This window comes from Eutrigla gurnardus, assembly GCF_963514095.1.
Source record: "Eutrigla gurnardus genome assembly, chromosome: 8".
Lineage (NCBI taxonomy): Eukaryota > Metazoa > Chordata > Actinopteri > Perciformes > Triglidae > Eutrigla > Eutrigla gurnardus.
The window spans coordinates 26,744,402-26,770,769 of NC_139922.1; the positions used below are offsets into that span (position 1 = coordinate 26,744,402).

The 26,368-nt window shown below is 43.8% G+C and overlaps 2 protein-coding genes across 2 annotated transcripts in view; one reads left to right on the top strand and one right to left on the bottom strand.

Moving 5' to 3' along the window:
* slc9a8 (solute carrier family 9 member 8) overlaps positions 1 to 6,760 on the bottom strand; it is a 21,186-nt gene extending 14,426 nt beyond the window's left edge. Inside the window, exons 1-4 of the mRNA XM_084014543.1 lie at positions 6,447 to 6,760; positions 5,736 to 5,917; positions 4,565 to 4,645; positions 3,374 to 3,432 (exon numbers count right to left, since the gene is read on the bottom strand). Coding sequence (XP_083870669.1) covers positions 3,374 to 3,432; positions 4,565 to 4,645; positions 5,736 to 5,917; positions 6,447 to 6,754 — 630 coding nt within the window. The 5' untranslated portion in view covers positions 6,755 to 6,760. The remainder of the gene's footprint in view (positions 1 to 3,373; positions 3,433 to 4,564; positions 4,646 to 5,735; positions 5,918 to 6,446) is intronic.
* A 1,033-nt stretch (positions 6,761 to 7,793) lies between these two features.
* b4galt5 (UDP-Gal:betaGlcNAc beta 1,4- galactosyltransferase, polypeptide 5) overlaps positions 7,794 to 26,368 on the top strand; it is a 36,634-nt gene continuing 18,059 nt past the window's right edge. Inside the window, exon 1 of the mRNA XM_084014547.1 lies at positions 7,794 to 8,401. Within this exon, the coding sequence (XP_083870673.1) occupies positions 8,296 to 8,401 (106 nt within the window). The 5' untranslated portion in view covers positions 7,794 to 8,295. The remainder of the gene's footprint in view (positions 8,402 to 26,368) is intronic.

The following is a 26,368-nucleotide window of genomic DNA, read 5'->3' on the forward strand; positions in this document are numbered from 1 at the left end:
GATGTATTCAAAGTACCGCGCTGCCCTTTGGGGCTTTAAACACACCAGCGCAGCCACCGAGGAGAAATCAGTACGAGAGGAAAGTAAACGTGGAGTACAGATGCAGATCCATTCACCTCTCTGTGCTTCGCCTAAGAGACGAACTAACTAGCTACCTATTTCTTCTACAATCTGTGTCAGAGCGCAGGGGAGAGATGGGCAGATGAGATACAAGGAGAAGCAGTGAACGGCACCAGAAAGGCACATCGGGGAAAAGCTTCTTTTCAGGGAGACCTGTTGGTTGGCAGTGAAGAAACAAGGGAAGCAGATTGGTGGGTAAAGGCGGGCTGAAGACAGTGTTCAAAACCACTCACTACTGCAGTTCCAGAGTCCCAGTTCTATGTAAAGAACTAATAAAGAGAGGGTAGACTAGAATAGAATATCTTTTAAATAGGGACGATACATCATAACATAGTTCCAATACAAAGAATGCAAATGTTGTGCTGTACAGAGAGTTTATAACTATTGCTAATTTTCAACTCTTGTCCCGAGTTGGGCTTGTACATAAACATAATCACCACCATGGGACCTTATTTCATGGGAAAAAAAATATGTACGGCAGTCATCGGTCATTGAGAACTGTCTAACTATGTACAGTAAAGCATTATGTAATGTAGGTTATTCATGGGAAACGCTGGATTAGTCGTGAAAAACAAAAAAACTGTGAGTTTTGCTTTCGTATCGAGCAGCAATATATATGTAATATATACTGCCGACATGGTGCATCCGGTTACGTCACTACTTCTACTACATCGCAATGATGATGCTGAAACAATATGGCATGCAGTCCACTGTAAGACGGCACAACAAGGCAAACATCACAAGGATGCTGCTGCCCGGGGGGGTTTGTGGGGGAGTCCCGGAGGCTTTCTAGATTAAGTGGGCCGGCCTTAGAGACATGCTAGTCGGAGGAGAGACGGCGCCAGCATTAAAAGGTTGTACAAGCGTCCAGTTTAACCTTGTAAAAGGAGCTGGTGATTAAAACCAGAGATATGGAGATGGATTTATGAGTGAGAGCACCGAATGTACTCACTCAAAGGAGCTGCAGTTGGAAAAATGACGCTGACAGATTCACAGTCGCTGTTGCTCACTGAACAGGTTCCATGGTGTTTCCTGCTCTTAGGGGCTCTCTCAAAAACAAATAGGTCAGACATAATGGATTTGCATCGAGGCCCGAGTCTTTTGAAGTCCCCGACGGCCAAAGCACTTAGCATATCCATGCTCCTGCAAGAAGCTTGCTGCACATCACGGCGTGCCTTCATTAGGTCCTGATCAGACAGAGCAGCCTTTGTGATTGTGTCCAATCAGAGTGAAGCGTTTCACTTTTGCATTGCTGAGCTCCTCGAGTTGATGAACCTTCGACTCCGTTTCCCCATTGTCCAGTCGGTTGGATGAAGGTGCGGGCCTTCTGTGGTAGTGTTTGAATATCCAGAGCTACATGACTTTTACCAGCTGTAGTTACAAAGACCAGAACAGAAAGCAGCAGGCTCTCGCTTTCATATACCTGTTCTGCTCCGCGATGGAAAGAACTCTAAAATGTCTTGTTATAATGCCATAAATCATTTCATTTGGTTGGAAAACAGTGGGATGTATATATTCGCCAATGTTTAAAGTGCCCAAAAGTGTTGCCAATATTGAAAGAAATTACATTTTTACAACCTCAACTCCCAGCCTCTCTAGTCCTCTCTGATTGGGGTGCAGCAGCCTGCAAATTCATTCAAAGAATTTTGGTCACATGACTGTCTCAGCCCAGTTATTCATGGCTTCCCAGCTGCACTGAGAAGAATTTTATATTCTTTGCAGTCTCTGGAAAAACTTTAAATGAGACATGGAGAATAAAGTGATTTTGATCAGATATCACAATTTCAAGCTTTGATTTGTTTGTTTGCTCTGACTAAAGTGTTCGTCACACATGACACGTTCGAGGACTGTTGGAAAGATGAAAATCCGACGATAACATCTGTTTTTTACAGCTTCTGACTATGATTAATGGTGTCATTTTGCCTATTAATTTTAGAGAAAACATGCTTTTCTAAGCACTGTTTCTGACAGGTTAGCAGGTCTGCTTGCTATGAGTTAAACACAAATATAGAGAAAGCGATCTAGGGATTCACAGGACGGGGGGGGGGGGGGGGGGGGGGGGTTGGGGGGGGGGCTCAGGGGGCTCTGGTTACTAGTAGTGCCTCAGCAACCCTTGGGCCTCCAGGCTAAAAAACAATGGGCACCAGTGTGCAGGACACATTGACACAACCTGTCCTCTTCTCGGCCCTCCCCCTAGCTCTGCATCTCTCTCTACATCTCTTGTTCATTCCCACTCATTGGCAGAGAAAGAGGAATGTTAATTAAAGGCTGTGAGAACCAGGACAAAGAAAAGTAGGGCTCACAGGGCTGTGGAGGGCAAGACAGCAAGCAAAGAATGGCGTGTGTCACTGTGGGTAGGTAACAAGTGTGGAGATAGAGATGGGAAATCGTGACATGAAGAGAGGCCAGGAAATGAATGAATGAATAAATGAATGAATGACGGAGCAAAAACAACAGAGCAAAGAGAGAGAAATCTACAGCACAGGAATGGCAGATGTTCATTGGGTGGGGATTTCCCGGGATAGAAGTCCTCTAGGCCTTCTGTGTTCAATGAGCAAACACTTGAGCAATGCAGATGTTTCTCCCCCCGCCTTCAAAATTGCGGTTAATATCAAGAATGCAGTGGGTGTAGGAGTTTATGGATTTGGAGCAGGTCTGTATGTTTTGTGTATGTGGCGTGTGGAGGAACGGCTAATCGTGGTGTTAAGAGAGCGAAAACCCCAAAACCTGGAAATGAGTCAGCATTTCTGCACTTCTGCTTCTGCTCGTTTTGATGTCAATGGGTTTTATGAATGTGTTTCTGGTTCGATGCCTGAAATCAGCTCTGTGGTTAACACAAGCTGCAGAGATCGTTTTGATATAGAACATGTCAGTAAATAATGGGGGTGTAACGGTACACGTAGATCTTTGGTAAATCTTTGATAGAGGTTGTCAGTTTTGGCTATTACTCAACGCGCTGAACAGAAATTCTGGAAAGTAGTTTGTTTATAGTTTTTTACTACTACTGCTGATGGCATTCACACTTCAAAAATCATAAGAGTGGTGTTCATTGGGAGGATTATCTTGCTGTCATAAACGTGCGTTTGCAACAGAGCTTATTTTCTGCAGAAATCCCACTGGCTTTTTCGCCGAGGTGACCAGTGCGACACTAACTTCCTGGGTGCAGCGCTCTATAGTGAACAAATACTGTAGCCAGTGCAGTGTGGACACAAAGAGCTGCGAAGCAGGGTGTGAACAAGGAGTCATACTACACCTTCCAGTTAGCCAGTTCCTGGAACTCAATGATCTTAATGAAGCCTCCCATTAGAATCCCTGGAGAGAGCAAACGGAAAAACAACATATGAAAATTTCAACATAACCAGAGCACAGATGGAGTGCAAACCTGAGGCAAAGTGCTACTTCAGTGGTTAAAAGAAATGGGTGTCTGGCAAACGTCCAAACAAACGAGCGTAAAAGAGCTATTGTCTTTAGTTTCGTCTTTGAGAAAGTCCTGTGGGCCTTCAGCTCTCGTTACACAGTGCAGCAGAACGTTAATTAAAAGGGCAAGGAAAACACAAAGACGTGTAAAGGGCAGAGAAAGAGAGAGAGATAAGACGGGGGAAAAAGACGAGCATCAAAGCATGGTGTAAGAGCAGATAAACGGGCAGATGGAGCAGTTATAGAGGAAAAAACACAATCCGGACGGGAGAGGAAGTGAGGAGGAAGGAAAAGCAGCTCTTCATGATTTGTAAGCAGAGTGTTATCTCTCCTCAACACACACACACACACACACACACACACACACACACACACACACACACACACACACACACACACACACATACACATACACATACACACACACACACACACACACACACACACACACACACACACACACACACACACACACACACATGCAGCATGCAGGTCAGGCAAGAGGAAACGCCTTTGGGGTCAAGACAGATGTGTGTCACCTAGTTGGAGTGAGTGTAACTGCAGAAACATGGAAAGAGGAGACAACGGAAGGAAAAGGAGGAAGTAGAATTGACCTGAAGTGACCTCACTCAAGAGGCAACAAAGCACTACCTGCACCCCTCCTTAAAAAAAACACACACATACACTTTGCTTCTATGAAAATAACTAAGATTAGTAAAAGATGTAAATCATGAGAACTAAAAGGACTGAAGGGGAAAATTCCTCGACAGTATTAGTAAGGCAAATACATAATTGTTCATGCACTCAATTTTTGAATGACGAGTGTATTTCACTTCCATAACGTGTCTTCTATCAGACTAGTGGAAAGAAAACATCCAGAATACACATTTATGTGTATATTTTACTACTTTGTTTCTTGCATCTGTAGATTTCTCCAAAGGTTACCATTAGATGATTGCCTTATTTCCATATTTAAACATACAATACATTCCCCCGTGCAGAGCCACGTTACGTAAGGAGCACTCACCGAGAGACACGACAGCCACGCTCTCTGGAAGGAAATGCAGTTTGAACTTGATAAGCAGGTGCACCAATATGATGCAGATACCTGGGGTGAGGAGGGAGAGCAAAGGATGACTGAATGAATATTTAGGACAGATACATCCATGTCCCCAACGCCATGTCGCATGAACTCAGATCAGCACGAGAATAGCCCCCACATCATACAGCGTTAAGATCTTTTTTCTGTGACTGCGTCCTTCACACAAACTACTCTAGACAGAACAGGGAAGTCTCTCTCATACAGCTCCGACTTCATTTCCTCTCATTGAAAGTCGAAACGGAAACTTGAATTCACATCAACTTAATCTCTCAAATTAGATTTAATATGCAAATGAGCTCATATACACTTGCTTGACATAAATATGACGACAAAGCAGTTGCTTGACATTTTAAATTGTTTTGAGAATGTGCAATAAAGATAATTGCCCCTAAAAAAAAACCATGAAGTAAACGATTATCTATATGAACAGCAGAAATGCTCGGCAGCAGATAAGACACACCGGTGGAATAGTGAATCCAGCAGAGGTCGGTTCATCAAAGCTGGACTGTTAATCATAAGGGAGATGTTAAATTCAGGCCTAATTAAAGCACATAAGGTACATAATGCTAATGTCTTCCCGGAAGTACCATTAAGCCATAATTTGTGGTTTCTGCCTCTCATTTATTGATCTCTAACATCTCAGTCAAACCGCCAAGGGGACGGTATTAACTTGACAATATGATTTTCTGCATGTCATGCTTCTTGCAACCAATCAAGTGTTTGGCAGGTTGAAACATTTGGTTTGAGTGCTAAGTAACATGGTTACGTGTCTACAAAGTGAATGAGTCTAATTGGTAACCTTATGCATGATTCATGCCACTTCCTGCGTACAAACCCTTACAGTGGTGAGCATGTGACTTTAAACCTGCAGTGAACTAAAGTGCATAATGGGCACTTTGTGTGTAATGAAGCTCTTCGTGACCTTGCAAATATCGTATTAATGTGGAACCACATCCTTTCCTTTATCCACTTCCTTCATCCTGAAATCACCGCCCACATATCTGATTTAATGAATCGCCCGAGTGGCTGCACATTTGCCCTCCATTACGTGCCGTATGCACTTATCTATATTGCGTGAACTGCAAGGACTACCAACCAATAACCAGCAGACTGAAGAATATGGTCAGCCCGCTGGACTGCTCCTCTTCCTGGGCCTTGACCCCCGTCTGCACGGGGAGAATGGGCTTAACGGTTGGGGGAGCCGGGGTCGCCGGCTTGGCGGCGGGCGTTGTAGGGTGGAGGGTCTCGTTGCTGTAGGCATCAGTGTCATTGGATTTGCTGCAAATTACATATCAGACGGAGAGAAAAAAAAGACATGTTGGTGTGCATGCATACAATCAATCAAAACAGATATAAAGATCTGGATTCAGTGTACATTACAAAATGATGATTTTAACGTGTTAAATCAGAGAGCAACAACATCACAGTTGGAGACAGCAACCCTTCATTTTACACGTATCCCCTCCTGAAATGTTTAAATCAATATTAAGGTGAAACTAATGTAAAGTATAGCTGTTACAGTAACTTCATTTTTACTTAAATGTCTTGAAATCACAAGGCTCATAACCAGAGACTCCAATAAAGCGACCTTATGAAGATGTGATTACATTAAGAAGTCATTAAAGCAGCCTTTCTTGTTTTACCACCTTTGTGTACAATGTTAAGCTCTGTTGTAGTTTAGCAACGTGTCGTTAGCTAAACTGTTAGCTAGACTACAGTAACGTACAGTGGAATGACGCTAATGCTAGCTAACTACGCTAGGCTAAGTTCAGCGAAGTGACGTCACTCAGATCAATACGCGACGAACCCGCCGGACTGCACGTCCTTCTGGGAGCCGACTGGACCGCGTCCATCTCCGTGTCCGTGTCCGGTCTGCGGGTGTTCGGCTGGAGTGACCGTATGTCCGTCGTCATCGCTCTCGCGCACACTCAGCGGCTTTTCCCCGCGAACTTGCTCCGGCGCGCAACGATTTACGAGCAACAGCAACAAGGACAGCAGCAACACTTTCCGGTTGAAGCCCGTCATCGTCAAACCGCCGCGTTGACAACCAAAAGCGACGTTTTGCAATAAAAAACGACTGGAAGTTCCATGTCGGTGCTCGGTATCTGTTGACATCACAACTCCACTTCCTGGTTAAGGGTTTGTTTTGCTGTTGTAGGGAATTGTAGTCTTTACGCTGCGTGGATGACGTCACATAAAGTCAAAGAAACGAAGAGACGCAGTTCGTTGCGAAGTTTTGTCAAACATATATACGTGTTTCTGTCGCAGTGGATACGATTCCACCTTCAAAGGTGTAAATACAGATTAGACGGTTCACAGTAACGCTCGTGTACTCCATTTCCCATGAGTCATTGTTATGGAGCGTCAGCGGTTCATCTGCTGGTCCACGGATATTGTAGTTTTATTGCAGGCTGCACTTCCTGCAAATTACCTGCAGATGTGGAGAACACCTGCCACCTTGCAATGGCTAATGATGGATACACGGTATAATATATATATATATATATATATATATATATATATATATATATATATATATATATATATATATATATATATATATATTTATTGTACATGCAGACATGCATTAATAAGTAGGATCAAAATCATTCATCACATTGCTTCATAAATTCCATAAATGTCATACAAATACAACGTGTTATAAAAGTTAGTTAATAAAGAAGTTAGTTCTGTATTATTAGCATTTAAACTGTTGTTAATAGTGTTTTATGATCATTTTGGAGGCTGAGTTAACAACTAACTAGGGGGGTATTAAAAACACCCCTCCGTAACACAATGGAGTTTACCAGAAACACACACACACACACAAACACACACACACACACACACACACTATGAAGTTTAACGTCATATGTTACATTACCCCCCCTCCCCCCGGTACCGTGAACCCCGGTAAGCTAAAGAGATAGCGTTAGCTTAAAAAATGATTCCAACAGCCACAACGTTTTTACGTCGCGCGCGCGGTTGTCTAAGTATTTTTTATGTGTTTTTTTTTTACGTTTCTTCGAATTCCCGGTCGTACGCCGTCAGCGCCGCACGCGCACTCTCGCTCGTTCTGGCCCGCCGGGTGTCCGTTAACGCCCACTTCTAGGTATTGCTCATTTTGCGGAGAGGCAGTCCCATTCATAGGGCTCGTACGGCTGGCAGGGAGGCAGGAGAAGCTCCGGAGCGGCGAAAACACAGTCACTGACGTAGCGTGTGTGTGCGCGTGTGTGTGTGTGTGTGAGAGAGAGAGAGTGTGTGAGGACGCCAGGTTGAACCGCGCTACACCGCCAGCCGTTACCACCTCGGACGTTAACGGTTAACCGAAGCCGTCCTCTCAGGGAAAGAGGGAGGGGGGATGGAATTTGAAAGCCTTGATTGAATACCGGAGGTCCGCTCTCCTGCGCTCTCGACCTGCCGTGGAAACACACCGACCGACTTCCTCGTCGCCCGGCTCTCCTCCCTCATCGCTGCCGCAGACCGGCCACTCTCTCTCGGCTCATTGAACGCAGGCAGCCCGGCGCGGCTTCACCACTCGGGCTTCGGCATCTGGGAACACGTCGGACGTCGCTTCTATCGTCGTCTAGAAGATACGGAAACGTGCCCGCGTGTGCTTTTTGTTTTTTCGGTTTTTTGTGTTGCTGCCTAATATAATGCCGACACATCTGCGGTTCCGGAGAAGGTCATTCCTTGGGCTTTTATTCCTTTTTTCACTGTCCACCTCCGCATTGTATTTCATCTACTCCGCCCCCGGAATCGGTGAGTTTGAACACATATATTATATAAAAAAATGAGGAAAAAGTGTGGTTGTTTTGCATTGGGTCATGTGTGACAGCTCGGCTCGGGAGCGGACACGAGCTGGGGGGGCACGCGCCTCAGCTCAGCCTCGAGCTCTCCCCAAATCGATGATGAGACTCAGCTGGATGCTGCAACTCAATCCCATAATATCCACGTACCTGATAATAATAGAGCCACCGATGAGGATCAGGGCTGCTGATGTTAGCAGGCCCGACAGCTATGGTTATAAAGTGGTAACGACTGGGTAGATATGGCGTTTTGACTTTGAGCTTAGGGTTCATTTTTGGCATCAATAGAAAAGGCAAAGTTGACCCATGTGCATTGCACAATTCTGGAGAGTGGCTGGTTTTGTTGTTGTTTTCGGTTGGGCAAAGGTCATCTGATGGGTAAACCATGGGAAGATGTGAAGAAATCCTGGCTAAAAGCAAATCAAATATGCTATAACTATTACAATGGCTTCAAAACAATGCTGGAATCACTTTACATTTTGCTATTAAACCAACATTATAATGGCGTCACAGATGATCACCGGGCCTTCCTGCATTATAAATGTGTTTTTTGTATCCTGTATTTATTTTTTTTTTTTTTGTAAATCAGCCTCATTTTTGTCAAACATGATAGCATGCTTGTGGAACTTCACTACGATCAACTTATTGATACTGGGTATTTTTTTTTTCATCCCATCCCTAGTCATGAATTCATAGGCCTTAATCACGTTTTTAAGTCAACCTCAGCATTAGAGATAAAAAACCAGGAAGTCACATGCGATTCCAACGCATGCGATTCTCATCATCACCGCCTTGAGTATCTGTGCTCCCGCCCATCCTCTCCTGCCTGAGCCCATGGTTCACTCTTCCTATCAGCTCATAGATACCGAGGGCCAATCACACCTGCTATTTCTGGTCATTATCGCCTGTGTGATGCCCGTACATCAGCCACTTAATTGCAGCTTATCTCGATGCACGGCACTTGTTGTAACATCAGGACTTTCACCCGACTGTCCTTGACTCCGAGCCAACCAGATGTGTTCCAACTTTTCCACTGAGGCCTTTCCCCATTTGCTGATCAGGCCACGGTTGGTTAGATATCCTGTTGTGCTTGCTGAACCGGCACGGTTAGCAAGGCTGGGCTTCCTTGAAACATTGTTATGCAGCGCATCAACCCCGTCTCCTGCATTCACGTTGACGTGTGTTCTCCCACATAACAGGTGGCGTTTTAAACAGCACGTGGTGGGCAGCGTTTTGGGGGGCTGGAAATGAAAACCGGGTTCAAGGATTAAATCTTGTAAATAAGCAACTCTTGTGTCGCCGTGTAAACTAGATAAACCCTTGTGACATCACGGCTCCACTTCGCACATGTCAAATAACCAACGTGTGCAAGAAGACATTTACAGCGGCAGATCACGGAGCTAACCCAAACAAATGAATCTTTTTTGGGTTTTTTTGTTAAGCATACATTGTCATGTTTGTCACCGCGCTGAGAAAACAAAGCGTTTGTGTGCAGAATGGAAACCTTTATTGGGGTTCACCGGATGAAGGGCTCTCCGTTACAAAGTCACTACTGGCCTGGCAGAATCCTTTTCAAAACGTCGTCGTCTAAACTACTATCTACTTTGTGAGGTTTCACAAAATGACAAAATTGGGGAGGGAAAATACAAGACAGTACTAAAAGAGTCACAGGGGACTCGGATGGCGGCCTCCTGGGTGAAAGCCCTGTGCTGTTTTGTCCCATCCCCCCACCGGACCACCTGCACACATCAAAAACCTACAAAGTCACTTACTCATTTAAACAATTCAGCATAGAGACCAGCGCTCACACTACCGATGGGACGATATCAGATTTTTATGGCGGACCAGGATAAAAAAAAAACACTTGCTATAAATTCATCCCGGTGAATTTCCACTATTGTCACGAGTCACTTGGAAAAAGCTGACTAATTCACTACCGTGGTAGAGAGGTTAATAATTACAGGAAGTATCATGCAGTAAAAAAAGTAAAATGTATTGATTGATTATCTGTGCAGCGAGATTTATGATTAAATTATTTAAAATGTATTATTTGTTTTTCACTTCAACAAAAAAGTTGTGTTCTCTTTGCAATGCAATAACAATGTTTCTTCATACAAATGTAAATGTAAAGTGATACCAGTATATTTTAGTGACATTTCTAAGAGCACCTTACGATGATTATCGGGATGATATCGTCAATCGCAGTTATTTTGATCAGGATAATCGTGGCGGGAATTCTTTATATCGTCCAATGCCAAGAACATTTTTTCATTTTTTATTTATTTATTTTTTGGCAGATCTGCTCCATGTGAAACAATATGTAATACAGTGACAGGCCAGCGTGATCATTTACACAAGAATGTGGTTTACAATCAGCAGGTGAAGGCTTCTCACTGCCGAACACGAGAGCCTGTCATTACTGGAGGAGGCAGCGTCTGTATGAGTGAAATAGCGTTCACGTCACACAAGTGGGGCCTTTTCTAAAACATCAAAGTGAGAGCTGCTCCCTCTTACTCATCAAAATGGCTATTGATCCATTCACGCTTTTTCCCCTGCTGTGGACAACTTAATCAATAATTGAATCAATTCTCATGTGGAGGAAACATTACCGGCAGGAATAGCCCGTGTAAGTTCCAATAAAAGCGAGCAATGATTCCTCTAAATGTGAAACAAATAAACAAATAAATCAACCGGGATAAAAATAATCATTCGCTCGTTCACTATTTTAAGTATTGATGGTGTCTGGTAGCTGCTCTTGGCTGAATCCATCCTCTCGGGAGTTCACCATTGGAGGGGCTGTCATGGCGGCGCGGTTTTACTGGGGGTTAGTCCAGAAACAGAACAAGGTCCAGCAGCACCAGTCCATTAATTATAGATGGTAACCAGCAGCCAGGCAGCTACTAAAAGCTATAGTTAAGTCTTTTACACTTGGGGTGGCGGGCGGAGCTCGAGCAGCAGGGAACAGGACATTCAGGTTGGGGATGTTGGGAGGACGGTGCTCCCATTTTAATTTTTTTATTTTAAACAGTACTGTCTGCTAGCGATATTGATGCACAGGCATTAGCTGAGGTTATCAGATGGTGCGGTCAGAGAGTCGGAGATGGACAGCAGCAAATGTGGCCCGCCAACAAAAACCTTTCCAAACCACAGTGCGGTATTAGCATTGGATTATCCCCGACAGGATGCATCATCTTCAGTGTTGGCGTCTCCATATCGCCGACCTAGTCAGCAGAGACAACGGTTCCTTGATGCAGACAGATGTGTTCTCTAGTGTTTAAAAAGCGTAGATCCCGTGGCCCATGATCGTTGGTTCATGGGACGGCCAGTAGCCAGAGCCAGAGCCAGTAACTGCTGAGTGTCTTTTTTGTGGGTATTTCTTCGCAGTAACTTCATTTGCCTGCCTGTGTCAGTCAAATCAGTGGCTATACATAGAAATAAAATAGGAGTAGATCAGACATTCCCATCAAGACCAACGTAGCAGGATGTTGAGAGCCTACAAAGACAGACTCTCACACCAGAGGAAGCTTATTGCTATTGTCAGATATATCCGGCTCATTTTTTTGGAACAAGGTATGAACAACTAACTTAGTAGCAGACAGCTGGCTACTTAACTATCTTGCTTATTTCGTTGTTTTTTAATGCTACGCTGGTTTCAGGAAATGAGCTACCTAGCTAACTACCCAGACATGTAATCTCCCCGGAGCTTTCCTTTTCTTTACCATGGTCATCACTCATCATAAAAATTAACAGTTATTCTCTCAATGAAGATGATCGTGAACCACAAGATCTCCCTGCATGAATAAAGGATGAATACAATACAATTTAAAAATGAAGTGTAGTGAACTAGACAGCTTTTATCCACAATTTTAACTGCAATCAACGTGTTTCTGATCGTCCCATCGCTCGTACTCACAGCATTAGACTATACGGTGAATGTCATCAAATGGGCAGGCGTGGCCACCGGTGTGTTGACAGCATCATTGTGTGACGGCCGCCACATTGAAGGTGAACAGATTTTCTGAAAGCGCCGGTGTAGGAGGCTGCACAAAGAATGAGCAGAACAATTGAGAGTAAGATGAAACAGAACGATGGAAAAGGGCAAGAGGAGGGGGAGACGGAGGGAAGGATGAAAGAGATGAGCCTTCTGCTGGTGTGCACATCGGGGGAGCCATCCAGAACACCTGAGCAGGGCTTCCTCGGTGGCTTCAGTGCAGAATGCCCCAATTCCACAGCTTAGCCAAGCCATGTACTCGTATGCACCGACACCCCCCGGCCTCCTGCGTTGCCCCCGAGCATGGATGCTGACTGATGCAGGCTGGGGATGCAGGGCACAGCTGGGCCTGATTGCAGCAGTTTATTTAATTAAAACATGAGAGAATCCCACTGGAGCGAGAGCTAGGGAAGACACAAGGCTCTATTTATAGGTTTGAACACAGATGCACACACACACCTTCACATCCGGGGAGACTATGGGAGACAAGGAGCCAGGTGCTTCCCTCGGTCTCCGGAGACCATCATCCTCCCATCTGAACGTATACGTGTGTGTGATGGATGTACGGCTTGTAAACCTGTAATGCGATGCGTTTGCCAGGATTATTTCTAGGTGTGGCCTGCTGTCAGCTACTACTAGTCTGGGAAGTAGCTGTCAGGTTGCCTCATGGTATGAAGCAACGCAGACAGGCAGTTAGCAAGGAGTGTAGAGAGAGCCTTTAATACAAAGCTCACAGCAATGTACACCTTTTTTATGCGATTAGACTTTGAAGCAACCTCACATTCCTGTGTTGTAACTCCTTTTTGGGTTTGACACCTACACATGCTTCATCTCGCCGTCATCCTGTTCCCTCAGAACGGCAGCGACTCGAGGCTGCAGACTGCCAGTAAGTGCACGTCTCAGACGCTAACGATGGCCTTTGGATGTAAACACACCTCCTGCTCTCAGCCAGGAAATAATATCTGCAGGTGTCACGTCTTCGTCGGTCGGCCTCATGAGCCAGCGTTGCTCTGAGAATAACTAATGAGCAACACGCTCACTGCTGCCCGCTGCATGTTTGTGAGGCTTTTGTGAGTATTTCTGCCTTTTTAAATCGAGAATTATGAAATACGTCAGTAAATGATGAGGTGATATTATCATCATCAGCAGAACATTTTAGTATCTGTGTGTTACCTAAGCTACCAGAGATACCGTGCGTAGCTCAGCCTCTGACTGCCAGACTAAACACCACTCTGCTTTTACAGCGTGCTTGTCCTGTAGACGCCTTCTGCTTCAAACTGTGGAAAACTTTCATAAACTTGTTATAAATCAGGGATTGGACAAATTATATTACAGTACATTTTGTTGCAGTCTCTTGCGTTACACTAATGTTGACACCAAATTAGCAATAGATTATGTTGGACAATGATGCAGGGGGGCAAGCTTCCTTTGATAAATGAATTTAAGCTTTGAACCAGTTCTGCTTTCTATCGACAGCTTACATTTAAATCAGGCCGTGTGTTGTTGTGTGTGTTGTTGTAGGTGTGATTACACATGTTGTTCTGCAGATATCGTCGTAGTTGACTTTCTTTCTTTCCATTAACGCTATCATGTTTAAGAAGTGAAAACAAATTCAATGCAGGGAGACCTTATGATTTATGATCATTATATTTCAGATTATTTCATTGTTTTTCACTGGAAAAGATTTAAGAGATTATTTTGGAGATCAGCACGAGGACCAGGCTTTTGATTTGAGATTGCTTTGGTTCCTGTTAACACTGACATGTCAGAGACATCACAGGCCAGGTCTGTTATCACTCTCTGAGCTTTAATGGCAGTGTACTTTGTCTTTTTTTTTTTATTCATAGAGATAGAATAGGGGTAGAACAGACAATCCCATTCATATCAATGCCGTTGTAGCGGGCTATACACTAAACGGAGTTACAGGGAGGTTTTGCAGTAACAAAGTAGTGGATTAGTAACGTTATGGAGCCTAGAGAGCCAGAGGGAATGAGTGGTGGTTTTTATCGTCGATGCGCTACATGGGTTACGGAAATGCTTAATAAATTCTGACGTAGCGAACATTTAACTGACGATTAATCGTTTCTGCTGCTCCGTCTTCTGGGATATTCCCATAGCGTGTGAACTCTTATTTCTCCGGGGGAAAGCCCATTGCAGTTGCCAGATGACTAACATCTTTGTTTAGCTCATTTTCTGTAACCACTGTAGCATTTAGGCAAGGATGCTTACTAATTCCACCATGCTTTAGTACTTGCTCTGCTAACTAAGGTAACTAGCCAGCCATCCACTCCATCCCAGGTGAGCTGTGAATACCTGCTGAAGTGTGTCGTCACCATAACAACGGACAACAATCGGCATGGCAAACAGATCAATGTCCGTTCTACTCCTGTTCCATTTCTATGGTTTTCCCAGAGCACTATTTCAACTGGTCACACCCTCCAAGCTGTGTGTAGCATGCACATACAGTACATGACTCCCCATACACTTGTATGACTATTTGTTTTTGCAGCCACTTCCTGCAAAGCCAACTTTCCCATGTAGTGGCCTTTCCCCCAGGAACATTTGAATCCTAATTTGGCTAAAGGATAAAAACATGCCGCTGGAGGTGGAGGTATTGCTGGAAGGAAGGCGCTTGTAAAGATCAGACAGATTATGTTTGGCTTGATGCAGTTTGGTGCATTAGGAGGAGGTGAAAAGGTCCGCATGTCGCTAGCTTTAGCCTTGATTCTAATGCGTTTGTGACAGCATTGCTGAGATGCTAATCTGCTGCCCTGGCTGATTTAATGCACCATTACCTTTCTCCAGGAGGAGGAATGCATACTAATTAATCTACTCTTACTTAACTTCTGACCATCATGCTGGATGCATGGAGTTGAGAGATGTCCGAGGAATGAATAACAGTCTCATTTTTTACACCAAAATCACCACTAGCTGTCATTTAACTACAACAGGTTATCATTTTCAATGGAAGCCGGTGACAAGAAGCTACAAACCGACTCTTTAACGACAACTACGACAGCGAGTGCTTGAGCAACCTTTCAGCGTTGACTCACCAATAATTCCGCTGGCCACACCTCGTCATCTTACTGCTTCCATGGCTTGTACCGTGAACATAGCATCTTAAGTGTCAAGACATCAGCATGTATATGTAGGTATGTGTGTGTAGGATTAGATATATAATATTGTGCCCATGCCAGTCGGCAACCGCTGGTCAACAGGGGGCGACTCTCACTTCTCTCTTGATGTATTATCTCAGTAAACATTGTAAACATGAGTTTATGGTCTCAATCTCTAGTTTCAAGTCTTCTTCAATCCAGCATGATGTTCATTTAGTACATTATGGTCCATTTAGACTAGAATAGACGATGAAACAGGGGATGCTTTAGGGTGTGGCTACCACCCTTTGGTGTCACTCACAAAATGAAAGATGGCGACGGCCAAACTGCTGAAGTCGAGGCTTCAAAGCTGTAGTCAAAAAGCAACGGGTGAGGTCACAGCGACTGACTGATATCCAGTCTATGGCCCATGCAGGCTTAGTAACCATGCTGCGTCTGTGCTGATGCATCACAGGAGCTTCTCTGGCACTCTTAAAGCCCCCCCCCCCCCACCTACCACCTCCGTCTGCTGCTTAATTGATCCATCCATTTAGCTCAATCCAGCCGGCCTCTTAAGGCTAATTTCCAGAGGCTGGGGATAGCCAGGGTGAAATATTAACTTGGTGCCAAGCTGCCTCAGACAGATTCCATTGTGAATAAACAAGCAAGGTACACAGTGATAAATTATGCAGCTCCTCTGCAGTAGTTCCCTCAGTAACCTCTGTGAAGTTCCATTTAAAAAAATGGAACATCTCTAGTTTAGTAACAATGAATGTAAAACCAGGAGCCCCAAAGCTAAACATATAAAGCCAGATAGATACACAGCGGTTCAATCTCGGAAATTCCTCCGGCTGGAGTACTTAAGGTCTGGCATTTGACATTTTCCCTGCAGTTGCCATGGTTCCCCCGAGGGCTTGTTCCCATCCAGGACGGCTCCTTTTTATCGTCACAGCGACCACAGAAACATGCCATGTTCCCATGATCGGGGTGACAACAAATCCCCACATCTACAGTCATTACGCTCATCTGGGGCAGTGCCATGGACTGTGTCTTTGTTGGGACATCTGTACGCCATAAAGGAGACCCTTCAGTACAAGTCATTACAACTAGTATAAATAACTTCAAACAATGGCAGCCTTTTTCTGGCTCTTTACCACCGAAGGGTCAGAACAACACTCGCACCATTTTTCAAATAATCGTTTTCTTCTTCTGCTTTTTTTTAACACTTAATCTCCCTGCCGTGGTAGCGTGCTACATTCCTGGGTTGTAAGTGTGTGTGCTCGGTCCAGGGACATGTGACTGTAAATACTCTATTAACAAAGGAATTCAGTTAAACATCAATAGAGTGGGAGTTCATTGCACCTTGTGAGTCAGTCAGAGGCATGTGCAATCCTCTTAAAGCCTTTCATTGACCGTGTGATACTCTACCCGCTCTGCCCAATTACACACACACACACACACACACACACACACACACACACTGTACAATCCAAATATACTTCACCAGAACATGCGGGAACAGTGGGCGCCGCCCCGACAAAAGGACACAGATGACATAATCGCTTTGATTGAGACACAGCAATGAAACACTCTTTTCCCTCTGATTGCAGAAGACACGATGACCTGCTTTTGTACGGACACGTAGCTTATAGAGGAAATCACTTTATCCATTGTTTTCAAGACAATTCAGTTGATATTTGTGGATTTTAATAATTCTTCCGTGGCCAGTAGCAGGAAACCAGAGATTAGTGTGACCTACAATGTGATAACATGCTACGCAGGGATCTACCGAGGAATCTATTTTTGAACAAATGGCTCAAACAATTTTGCTGTCGATCCACTGGGATATTTAATTTGGGTAGGAATAAGCAAACATTATATGTAAGAGTGAATGAATGGATTTTCATTTGCTAACCTTTACAATAGTTATAGAGAGGCGAAGTCCCGCCCCTTCCTGTGTCCCTCATGGGACCTTATTTCAGAAAAAATATGCATTATTTTTTGATCCAATTGAACATAATAATAACTACAAAACAACCAAAGAACATTTACACACAATGAGACAGAGATAAGGAGTGACGATTTAACGTTACATCCTGGTACTGGGATGTCTATTTACCTATTTTAATACCACAAAGGGTGACTTTCTTGACTTGCAAAATTATCTTTTAAATTTATCATGTTTGATGGACTTAGCCTCTCTATTGGACTACATAATTCAGAAATAAACTCTATAAATCGGGCAATCCATCAACAGTCATTTGGCCCTTCAATGACAGAGCCACTCCCACATGCAGCGCTGTAGCCATTGTGTAAACAGTCATCTATTTGCATCCGGTCACTGCGAGGTCTTCAAGTCGCCGTGTTTGAGTAAGGTGTTTCTAATGTTTTCCTGTGTCATTGTTCAGAGTCAACCACAGACATTCTGTTTCCATTTGTCAAATGCTCTACACATTTAAAAATGTTGCAATCCAGGCAGGTTACTGAGAGTCCTGCACAGTTGATCCACTCCACCTTTAGAGGTTAATTCATTGGTATCGACACAGAAGTTACTTTTTTAATTCTACCTTTGACTGTATTTATCAAACAAATGTTTTCACCAGACTGGTGAAGAGTAGAAAATCTGTGTAAGAGTAACCATCAGAATGTATGCAGCTGTTTCACACATGTCAAGTAGCTTCCTCAATTGTTAGATTATATATTGAACATGTAAAGCCAGCTTCCCTAAATCAGACTCTCTGTTCCTGTTAGATATATAGATAAAGATAACGTATAGAGAGACACCCGCCTTCTCCTATTCTGACTGGCAGATTACAGCTGTGTGTAGTTTATATCCTCAACTCTGTAGTCAAGTAAATGTTACACCACTGACTGATTTTTTAATTTTTATAAATTCTGGGTATTGCCATAATACATATTGCTTCAGGTTTACTACCTTTTAAACTGCTAATTATGCAGTTTGTTGACATCTGTTTTATCTAATAAGTTTTTAACTCGGTTCATTTCACCAGACTGCCGGCCAATCCCATCGGACATAATGAAAGATCAATACTTGCCATTGATTTATTGATACAATATCGCAAAAGATAAACTAACGGAGAGACACCTAATTCACTGATATTGGATATCGGTCCTGACAGCTGGATCAGGTGTCGGGGACAGTGGGCCCATCTGGTATTATTATTTGAGTACACAACAACCCAGAACAGTTCCATACAGCTTATCAATTAAACACGGCTATCTGATTGGTATTCGGTATTGGTCGATACCCAAAGCTCAGCTATCAGTATTGGTACAGCGATAGCAAGAGTCGGATCAGTGAATCACTAACTGTAACACCTGAGGTCAGTCTATAGAAAGGTTCTTCCTTATTGCTCCGGCTCACGACCGACTCGATCTCCCGATCCCTCAAAAGCATCTCAAAGAGGTTTAATTAGAACGCCCTCGCAAGGAATGACATCATGGATGAACAAACGCCTGCGGTAACCTTAGTCTCGCGTCTTAATTTGCTGTCTGTAACTCGACCCTCGGCCCTTCCGTGGGGATTCTCGACCACGGACAGATGGCGTAGCCGGAGTGGAGGTGTGCCGGTGCTCGGGTGGACGGCCGTGAGTCGCTTCGCAGGCAGACTGAAGGTCTCATGTTGAGGCTGTAATCATTTATGTAACCTAATCGTCCCGAGGAGAATCCCAGTCTTTGTTGACCCGGTCTGGGCCTCCCTTTGTTGTCGAGACCGTTGCCACGGATACGGCGGTCATGTGTTTGTTTGAGGGCAGTGGAACTGTAACTTGTGATGAGCTGGCGTACAGCAGCGATGATGCCAGGGAGGCACATTCCAAACACCGATGTTGATAACGGTGTTCGGCTGGAGATTCTGATGACTGCACCCGTTTTTAAAGTTCCACTCCTTTGCAAGCATTTAATCATTCGCAAAGGAATATTCCTTCCGAAGCAGTTTTTTAAAACACTTCATTAAGGATGTGTTTCTCAGTGGTGGTACAACACTCCACACACCAGGTCCAACTTTAAAAAGTAGTGATGATTAATGAATGCATGTTGCCGTTGTATTTACTAGGAAATATACCACATAATCCTGCTAATCCGCGCTCAATTAATCACCTTGCTACAGTGACTTAAATGTCAACATTCATCAAAGACTCTACGATGCTGGAATAGATTAATACACGTTCCTATCTGCAGTTGTTTCTTTGGGAATACACCACATCAGTCTGAATCAATACTCACCTGTAATTGTATTCATATAAGTTTACAATCTATGTTCAATTCTGTCTTTATTTATTCTTTTTTAAACTTCCTTTGTTATGTTTCTGTTAAACGGCAGTTTTTCCTTCAACCACTTCCTACATTAAAGTATTAGTTCCTGCAAGAAGCTGCTAACCACAAGTCATTGCAGATTGTTTTAGTAGCCGGTTCATCATTTCTGCAAAGAGACAAGAATACATTATATTTTAGATAAGGTAGACATCTCAAAAGCCGATTGCTCACTACAAAACAACCTGGATTGATGACAAATATGTATTTTAATTTCGGGTTGAACTGTCCCTTTAAGCTGACATGAGGGCCAGGAGTCTGATTTATCCAAATCAAGAAGGGACACAAAAATCCTGCAACAGGATCTCATTCAGGTATCCAGGTAAACAGCCTGTGGCCATAAAATCACATGACATTTGGAGGGAAGCTGTTGCCCTGTCTGAAGTTTTGTTCCTGCCTAAACATAACCAAGTACTTTCATTTCCTTTGGGTTTTGTTTCAAATGCATAGTCATTAGCCTGAACCTAACTATGGACGAAGTATGTTCATTAAGCACGCGTTTCAAACCATTTAAAACCGCAACCGTTTGTCATATTCCAGGGAAACTTTATTTTTTCCTGACCAGAGGGTGCAGATTAGTGTGGAGCGTGATTTTAAAGCAGGAACCCGGGTTGCCAGATCAACGCCATGGCAGCAAACACAAACACTCAGCACTGAAACGAGGAAGCAGCTTCATTACAAGGCTCCTCTAAGAAAACCTCAGGAGGCCAGCTTAGTTGATTAACGAAGCAGAGCAGCGGGCCACAGCTGATTTACACCCACTGTATGGTAATAGTGCAAATTACCAGCTGCTTTTGTATTCCACTTGTGTGTGGCCGTGAAGATTAGAGGCTAATGGCCAGATGAGACACCGGTCATTAGACCTTCAGGTACACAGAATGGGCTTCACAGACTTCAGTGGCGATCGGATAAACTACTATTTCGTCCCTTCCTCCTGAGACTTTCACTCTTAAACATCTTAAAACTCGCAGTGCATCCAAACAAACGGGCCTCGCCTCTTTTCTCCAACGCACAGCGAACTCCCGCAGACACCGGCCGCTCCTGTCAAACGGGTTTTTCCTCCGGAGCATCAGCAGCAGAATCGGTGTCATGACCTGGATTCACGGCGGCAGAAATTAATTGCTTTTTGTAGCTTAAATCTGAAATTAATGAATCAATTTACTACCACTTTGAGTTGTTTACAGAAGCCTCGGTGCATTAAAGCAACAAATCCAGTCTGTCTCATGAATTATTAACCACGCCGTCTGCGGCTACCGAGCCGGAATACATTTCTTAATGATTTCCAATGAATACATAGACAAATATTGAATACATGCAGGAGAGTAAAAAGCAGCACATGTACTGTCTCCTCATATCTGCCCAAGGACACTCACTTGATAGCTTATGTTTTTAGCAGAATAACGTAACATTAGCCAGATTACCTTGTGTCACAAGGTGTTATTTGTGAAATAACCAGAAGGGGCGTGTCCTCTATACCTCCTTGCATAATTCAAGGCATGTTCCTGCATCGTGCTCAAGTGTGTGTAGCCTCTGTGGCGGCGTGGCGTACTGGCTGCCTGCTCTGGCCCATTTGTTCAGTCAACAGGAGTAACCTCCAGCTGTGTAGAGACCTCATCTTTCTGCGGAGGAGGAGGAGGAGGAGGGAGTAACAGGAATATGGAGCAAGCAGGATTAAAATAGGCAGAGGGAGTATGTGTTTGTGAGCGTGGGGGTGTCATTAGCTTCTCATGTGTGTACCTGTCTGTCCACTGAGCCACTCCAATAACACAAGAATGTTCTGGGCAGCTGCCAAACTATGAATGCAGGCGGAAACGGCCTGGCAGAAAGGGAGCGGCAGGGTGCTTACTCCTCACCGGCCCAGTCCTTCCAGCACCGATACCGCCACTCAGACCGGATCCAACAAGGTCGTACAAGCACATGATGGGAAGAGCGTGCAGGCGAGAAAGGAAGCAGAGAGGGAAGACACCGATGTTAATCTGGAGTTGATTTAAAGAAGACCGTTTACACTTTTCCCTTCCCTTTAGTGTGCTATATCGTGTTTTAATGCATTTAAAGTTCTTCCTGAACTGCTTGAAACACCTTGATTGAAAGGGACGGGACATTGACCAATCACAGCAGAGTGGGCTTTTTGGGAGGGAGGGGCAGAAGCTGAAACAGAGCAGGAACCTTAAATACAAGTAGGCAGTGGAAAGGGAGCACGATACGTCCTCTTTAATGACCTGCAGTGTTTAGCCGAGTTAAAGGCTGATGGAACCTGCAGGTTCAGTGCTTATCTGCACATGAAAAATTAAATGGAGAACATCAGTGGACGGGGAAGGGAAGCAGGAGCCAGGAGAGGTTATCACCACCTGGAGGCTCGCATGCTGCAGCAGCCAAGAGCCACTTGAAGAGTGGGAAAGTTTGCCAAAAACTGGTTGTTTGTCATCAGCGTCCCTGAATGCACCGTGTCTGTCTGCGATGTAAAGTTTTAATGCTGGAGATTTTAATATTTTTCTCCGTCGGCTGCGGATTATGCAAAAATGAAACCTGAGAGCTGTGACCTGCGGTAATTATTTTTTCACCTGCAGCTTTGCTTTCAAAATAGACCCGTCGGCTGGAAAAAAAAACACGCAAGCGGCAACATAAATGTTGCTGCAGCCAATAGGAAGTGAATGATTAACAGTAGCACACAACCTGAGGGGATGTTTGCAGCTTTAAAACCAGGTTTGGGTGTGAAATCACTCAATCACTGCTCCCTACTCACCATCCAGTGGGTCAATAATCTCTTCACCGTTAATTACATCACTGCTGTCACACCATTACAATTCTGTGAGTGAATTTAAGTTCTCCTGGTAAACAGCATAAATAGGGCTTTTATTGTGAAAGATAAGGATTAAAAGTGTAAACGGTGCAATGCTGTTCACTAAAGAGGGAATAATGATTCTCACTAAACATTCAGGGCTCCAACATGGTGAACTCTTTATGGTGAGTAGTGACACAGCCCAGGAGTCCTTTTAATTAAGAACTGTAACATTGAAGGATATATTATATACATATTGAAACAAGCTATGAACGCAACATTGATATGGCAAACTTTAGCTTTGGCTTCACATTTCAGACCCAGAGGTTTCCGACTGCATTTAATACACTATTATAAAATTATTGATTATTATAACATAATAACATTATATATTTAAGCACCAGTTAGACACTATTTTTCATTTGTGTTGTGGTATTATTGCATTGCGCAGCAGATGACCCTGATTACACCTCGGCCAAAGAGATGTTGTTTTGTTCCCAACCAGATATAATCAGATCCTTTTTTAAACTTACTGCAAGTTAATCACTCTTTCTTCCTCACTCATTTCCTCCCTCAAATTCAAACGCTAACAACAACAACAGCGCTCTCTCCTCCATCCTCCATAATTCCACACTAAATCAAGGGCCGAGCATGAACTTTTCCATGGAATGAGTCTCTTAAATTCCCACCTGCACACATTCTGTCATCCACCAAGATAAACGATACAGGCGTCGGTAGAATAGAGGGAAATAAAAAAAGGGGAGATGGTACTGAGTGTGTGCATGGAGGCAATCTGTCTCCCACTCTCCAGCTTTCACTTTCCCTTCAATCAGATCTGTTTTCCAGCATGTGATGCAGCAGACTGAAAACAAGGGAGTCGTTTCTGTAATTCTCTTCACGGCGTCTGGTCCCTGTGTTTTCCTGCCATGTAGTGGCACGGCAGACACAGTGACTCCGGGGAGGGTCACACACACACACACACACGCACATGCACACACACACGCGGGCACACACACACACACAGCAGAGCAGATGGAGCGGCCGAGTGACGAGTGCAGGGCAAGAAACGACTCAAACTCTGGCCATGCCGTCCCCGCTGGCCTCGAGGTTCTCCTGCAGCTCATTCTCTATGACACATGGTTTCCATTAGAGTGCCCATTATATCATACCTCCTTAATGTATGTTATCAGCTCCTCTCCTTCCCTTTATCTCTGGTATTTAGGTGAAGGTGGGGGTGTGGTGAGGTTCTCAGCTGAGACAGCAGTGCTGTTTTCTCTCCGTCTGGAGGTTAATCAATCGATTCGTGTCATTGATTAACCAGGGCTGTTCACAAGTGCCTTTAATCTGAGAGGTTAAGAAAGAAGGAAATCTCTGGGAGGAGTCTGACACTAACAGTATACATTATAGACGGTTTACAGCCCAGAGACGTCTCAGTGTTGGCTGGAGGTAAAACACAAATCACGGTCGGCTAAAGTTACTCATCAAAAATGTGATCCGGCTGCGATGTTGGATATCAGAATCGATATTGCATACAACGGTGATTCGCCGCATAGCACGCCTCAACATCGGCTGATTGTTTAGAGATGGACAGAAACTGTTGCTGAGAGTTTAGATAGTGATGTGCCTTCCTAAAGCCAGCTTCACCCACAAAATAAATCATGTGTTCAGAAAACGGATGTATATATTTGAGTTGTGGCAACGTGTATTCTGGGCATCTTCCTTTTTTGAACGGAAGCTGCTGTTCCTTACAGCTTAGATTCAATGACTAAATGGGTAAAGTGTTAAAAGTTAAACATAATGCTATCGGGTTCATACTCATTGCTTTATGTCACAGAAAGTATTTTGCCTTCACTTGTCTATGAACGTACATTATAGTTGGATAATGAAAACATGTTTCCATCTCCAGACTGAATGCATGCGGTTAAATCCAATGCAGGTCTTATATTCTCACATGGAAATACAACTTTACCAGCAGCAGTTATATTAGTGGTGTATGAGTATATCCATCCCAAAACAGCAGCATTCAACATATGTTTATGTTTTTTCATGATTAAATGTTTTTTCTCCAGTAAAGACAAATATGAAATATGGGGATTTAGCTATAAAGACATACATTTTTACAGAGCGCTGTTTTAAGTTTGTGGGCGGAGTCACACGAAGCAGTCAGGTGACGATGAGCAGGGGCTTGTAGTGCATACAGTCATTCATTTAGAGAACTCTTTTCTCTGATACACGGGGGAACTTCACCATGCTCTTTTGCAAGTCACACACAGGAAATTGACGGTTTCGCAGGAAGTGCAAGAGTGAAAGTTATGCTGATGTCACATGGTGGATTTTCCTCTCTGTGTTAAAAAAAAGCAGATAAAGTCCAAAAAAACAGTGTGGGGGAATGAGCTTTAACATCTGATGTCTTCCATGAGGGTTATCCTGAATACGGGGAGGGGAGACGGCGAAGAACAGCAAGATTTAATAGAAGGATGACAAATGAAAGTGGAGTTGACGGCCAAGAGGAAGTGGAGAGGAGGGGGAAGGCAGCGTGCTCTCAGAGCGGGCAGGACGCCATGAGTGCTGACGTCATTCCTGTTGCAGTAAATGAAGAGCACTCGTCCCGTTAAAGAGACATCTGCTCGTCTTCCACACTTTTATACGCCGTCATGGACTCCGCTCACGTCCTCCGGCCTTTGTGGCGAGGGCTTCTGGTTAACGCAGTCCTCATGGCCTTCCTGTCATTGTAGTTCATCATAGTAGTAGTGGTTATATTCAGGAACTTTGGGTGTGGTGTGAAAGGGCAGTGTGTGTGTGTGTGTGTGTGTGTGTGTGTGTGTGTGTGTGTGTGTGTGTGTGTGTGTGTGTGTGCAGCTGTGTCTTTGGAGCCTCATGATCCACTTATGACTGAGTCCCATGTGACCATCACTGGCACTGAACTAATATCGTCCTTATTATCAGCTGCAAAGGCACGTGCTCGTGTGAGTGCACTTCTGGAAGTTAATATACCAATTCACAGAGAAAAATAACATTTTTGTTTGCACAGATGTTCTTGATGTTCCCCTCAACCCTTGGCCAGAGAAGTGAGTTTGTCACCACTAATGCATCCGTCCTCCGTCTTCGGCTGCATCTTCTTCTTCAATGACCCTTAAGATGCTGAAGCCACAATAGGATCTTATTACGATTTTAATTTAGCGTGTATTGTGAAAACTTATGAAAAAAAAAGTTGTGAGCGACATGAAAAAGCTCATGGAAAACTGAGGCCCATTAAAAAAAATGCAGCATACAAAAAAACATTTTTAAAAACCTATTTCGACCTTGTGGTTCACGATCATCTTATTTCAGATGATTTGAGGTTTTGCGTATTCAATGGAGGATTGTAAAGCCCTCTGAAGCAAATGTGTGATTTATGATCGTCTTATTTCACGTTGATTGATTGTTCAGGCAATACACGCATTCTTTCTCAAGTAAATATCATTTTAAGAGTGATTTTATGATGATCATCAGGATAAAATTGTTAATTGCAATTATTTTGGCTGAGATAATCATGACAATACATTTTAATTATGTCCCTAGTGATAACGAGCAGAGAAGCTCCGATAGAGCGACTTCATCGACATTACTAACTTTACATAGCTCCTATTTGTTTGCTGCTATATTCATGCTTTAAATCCCATATAATACACTTTTAATAACTCAAAATGGCAACCATATTTTCAGTTTTGGCAAGCGAAAGCT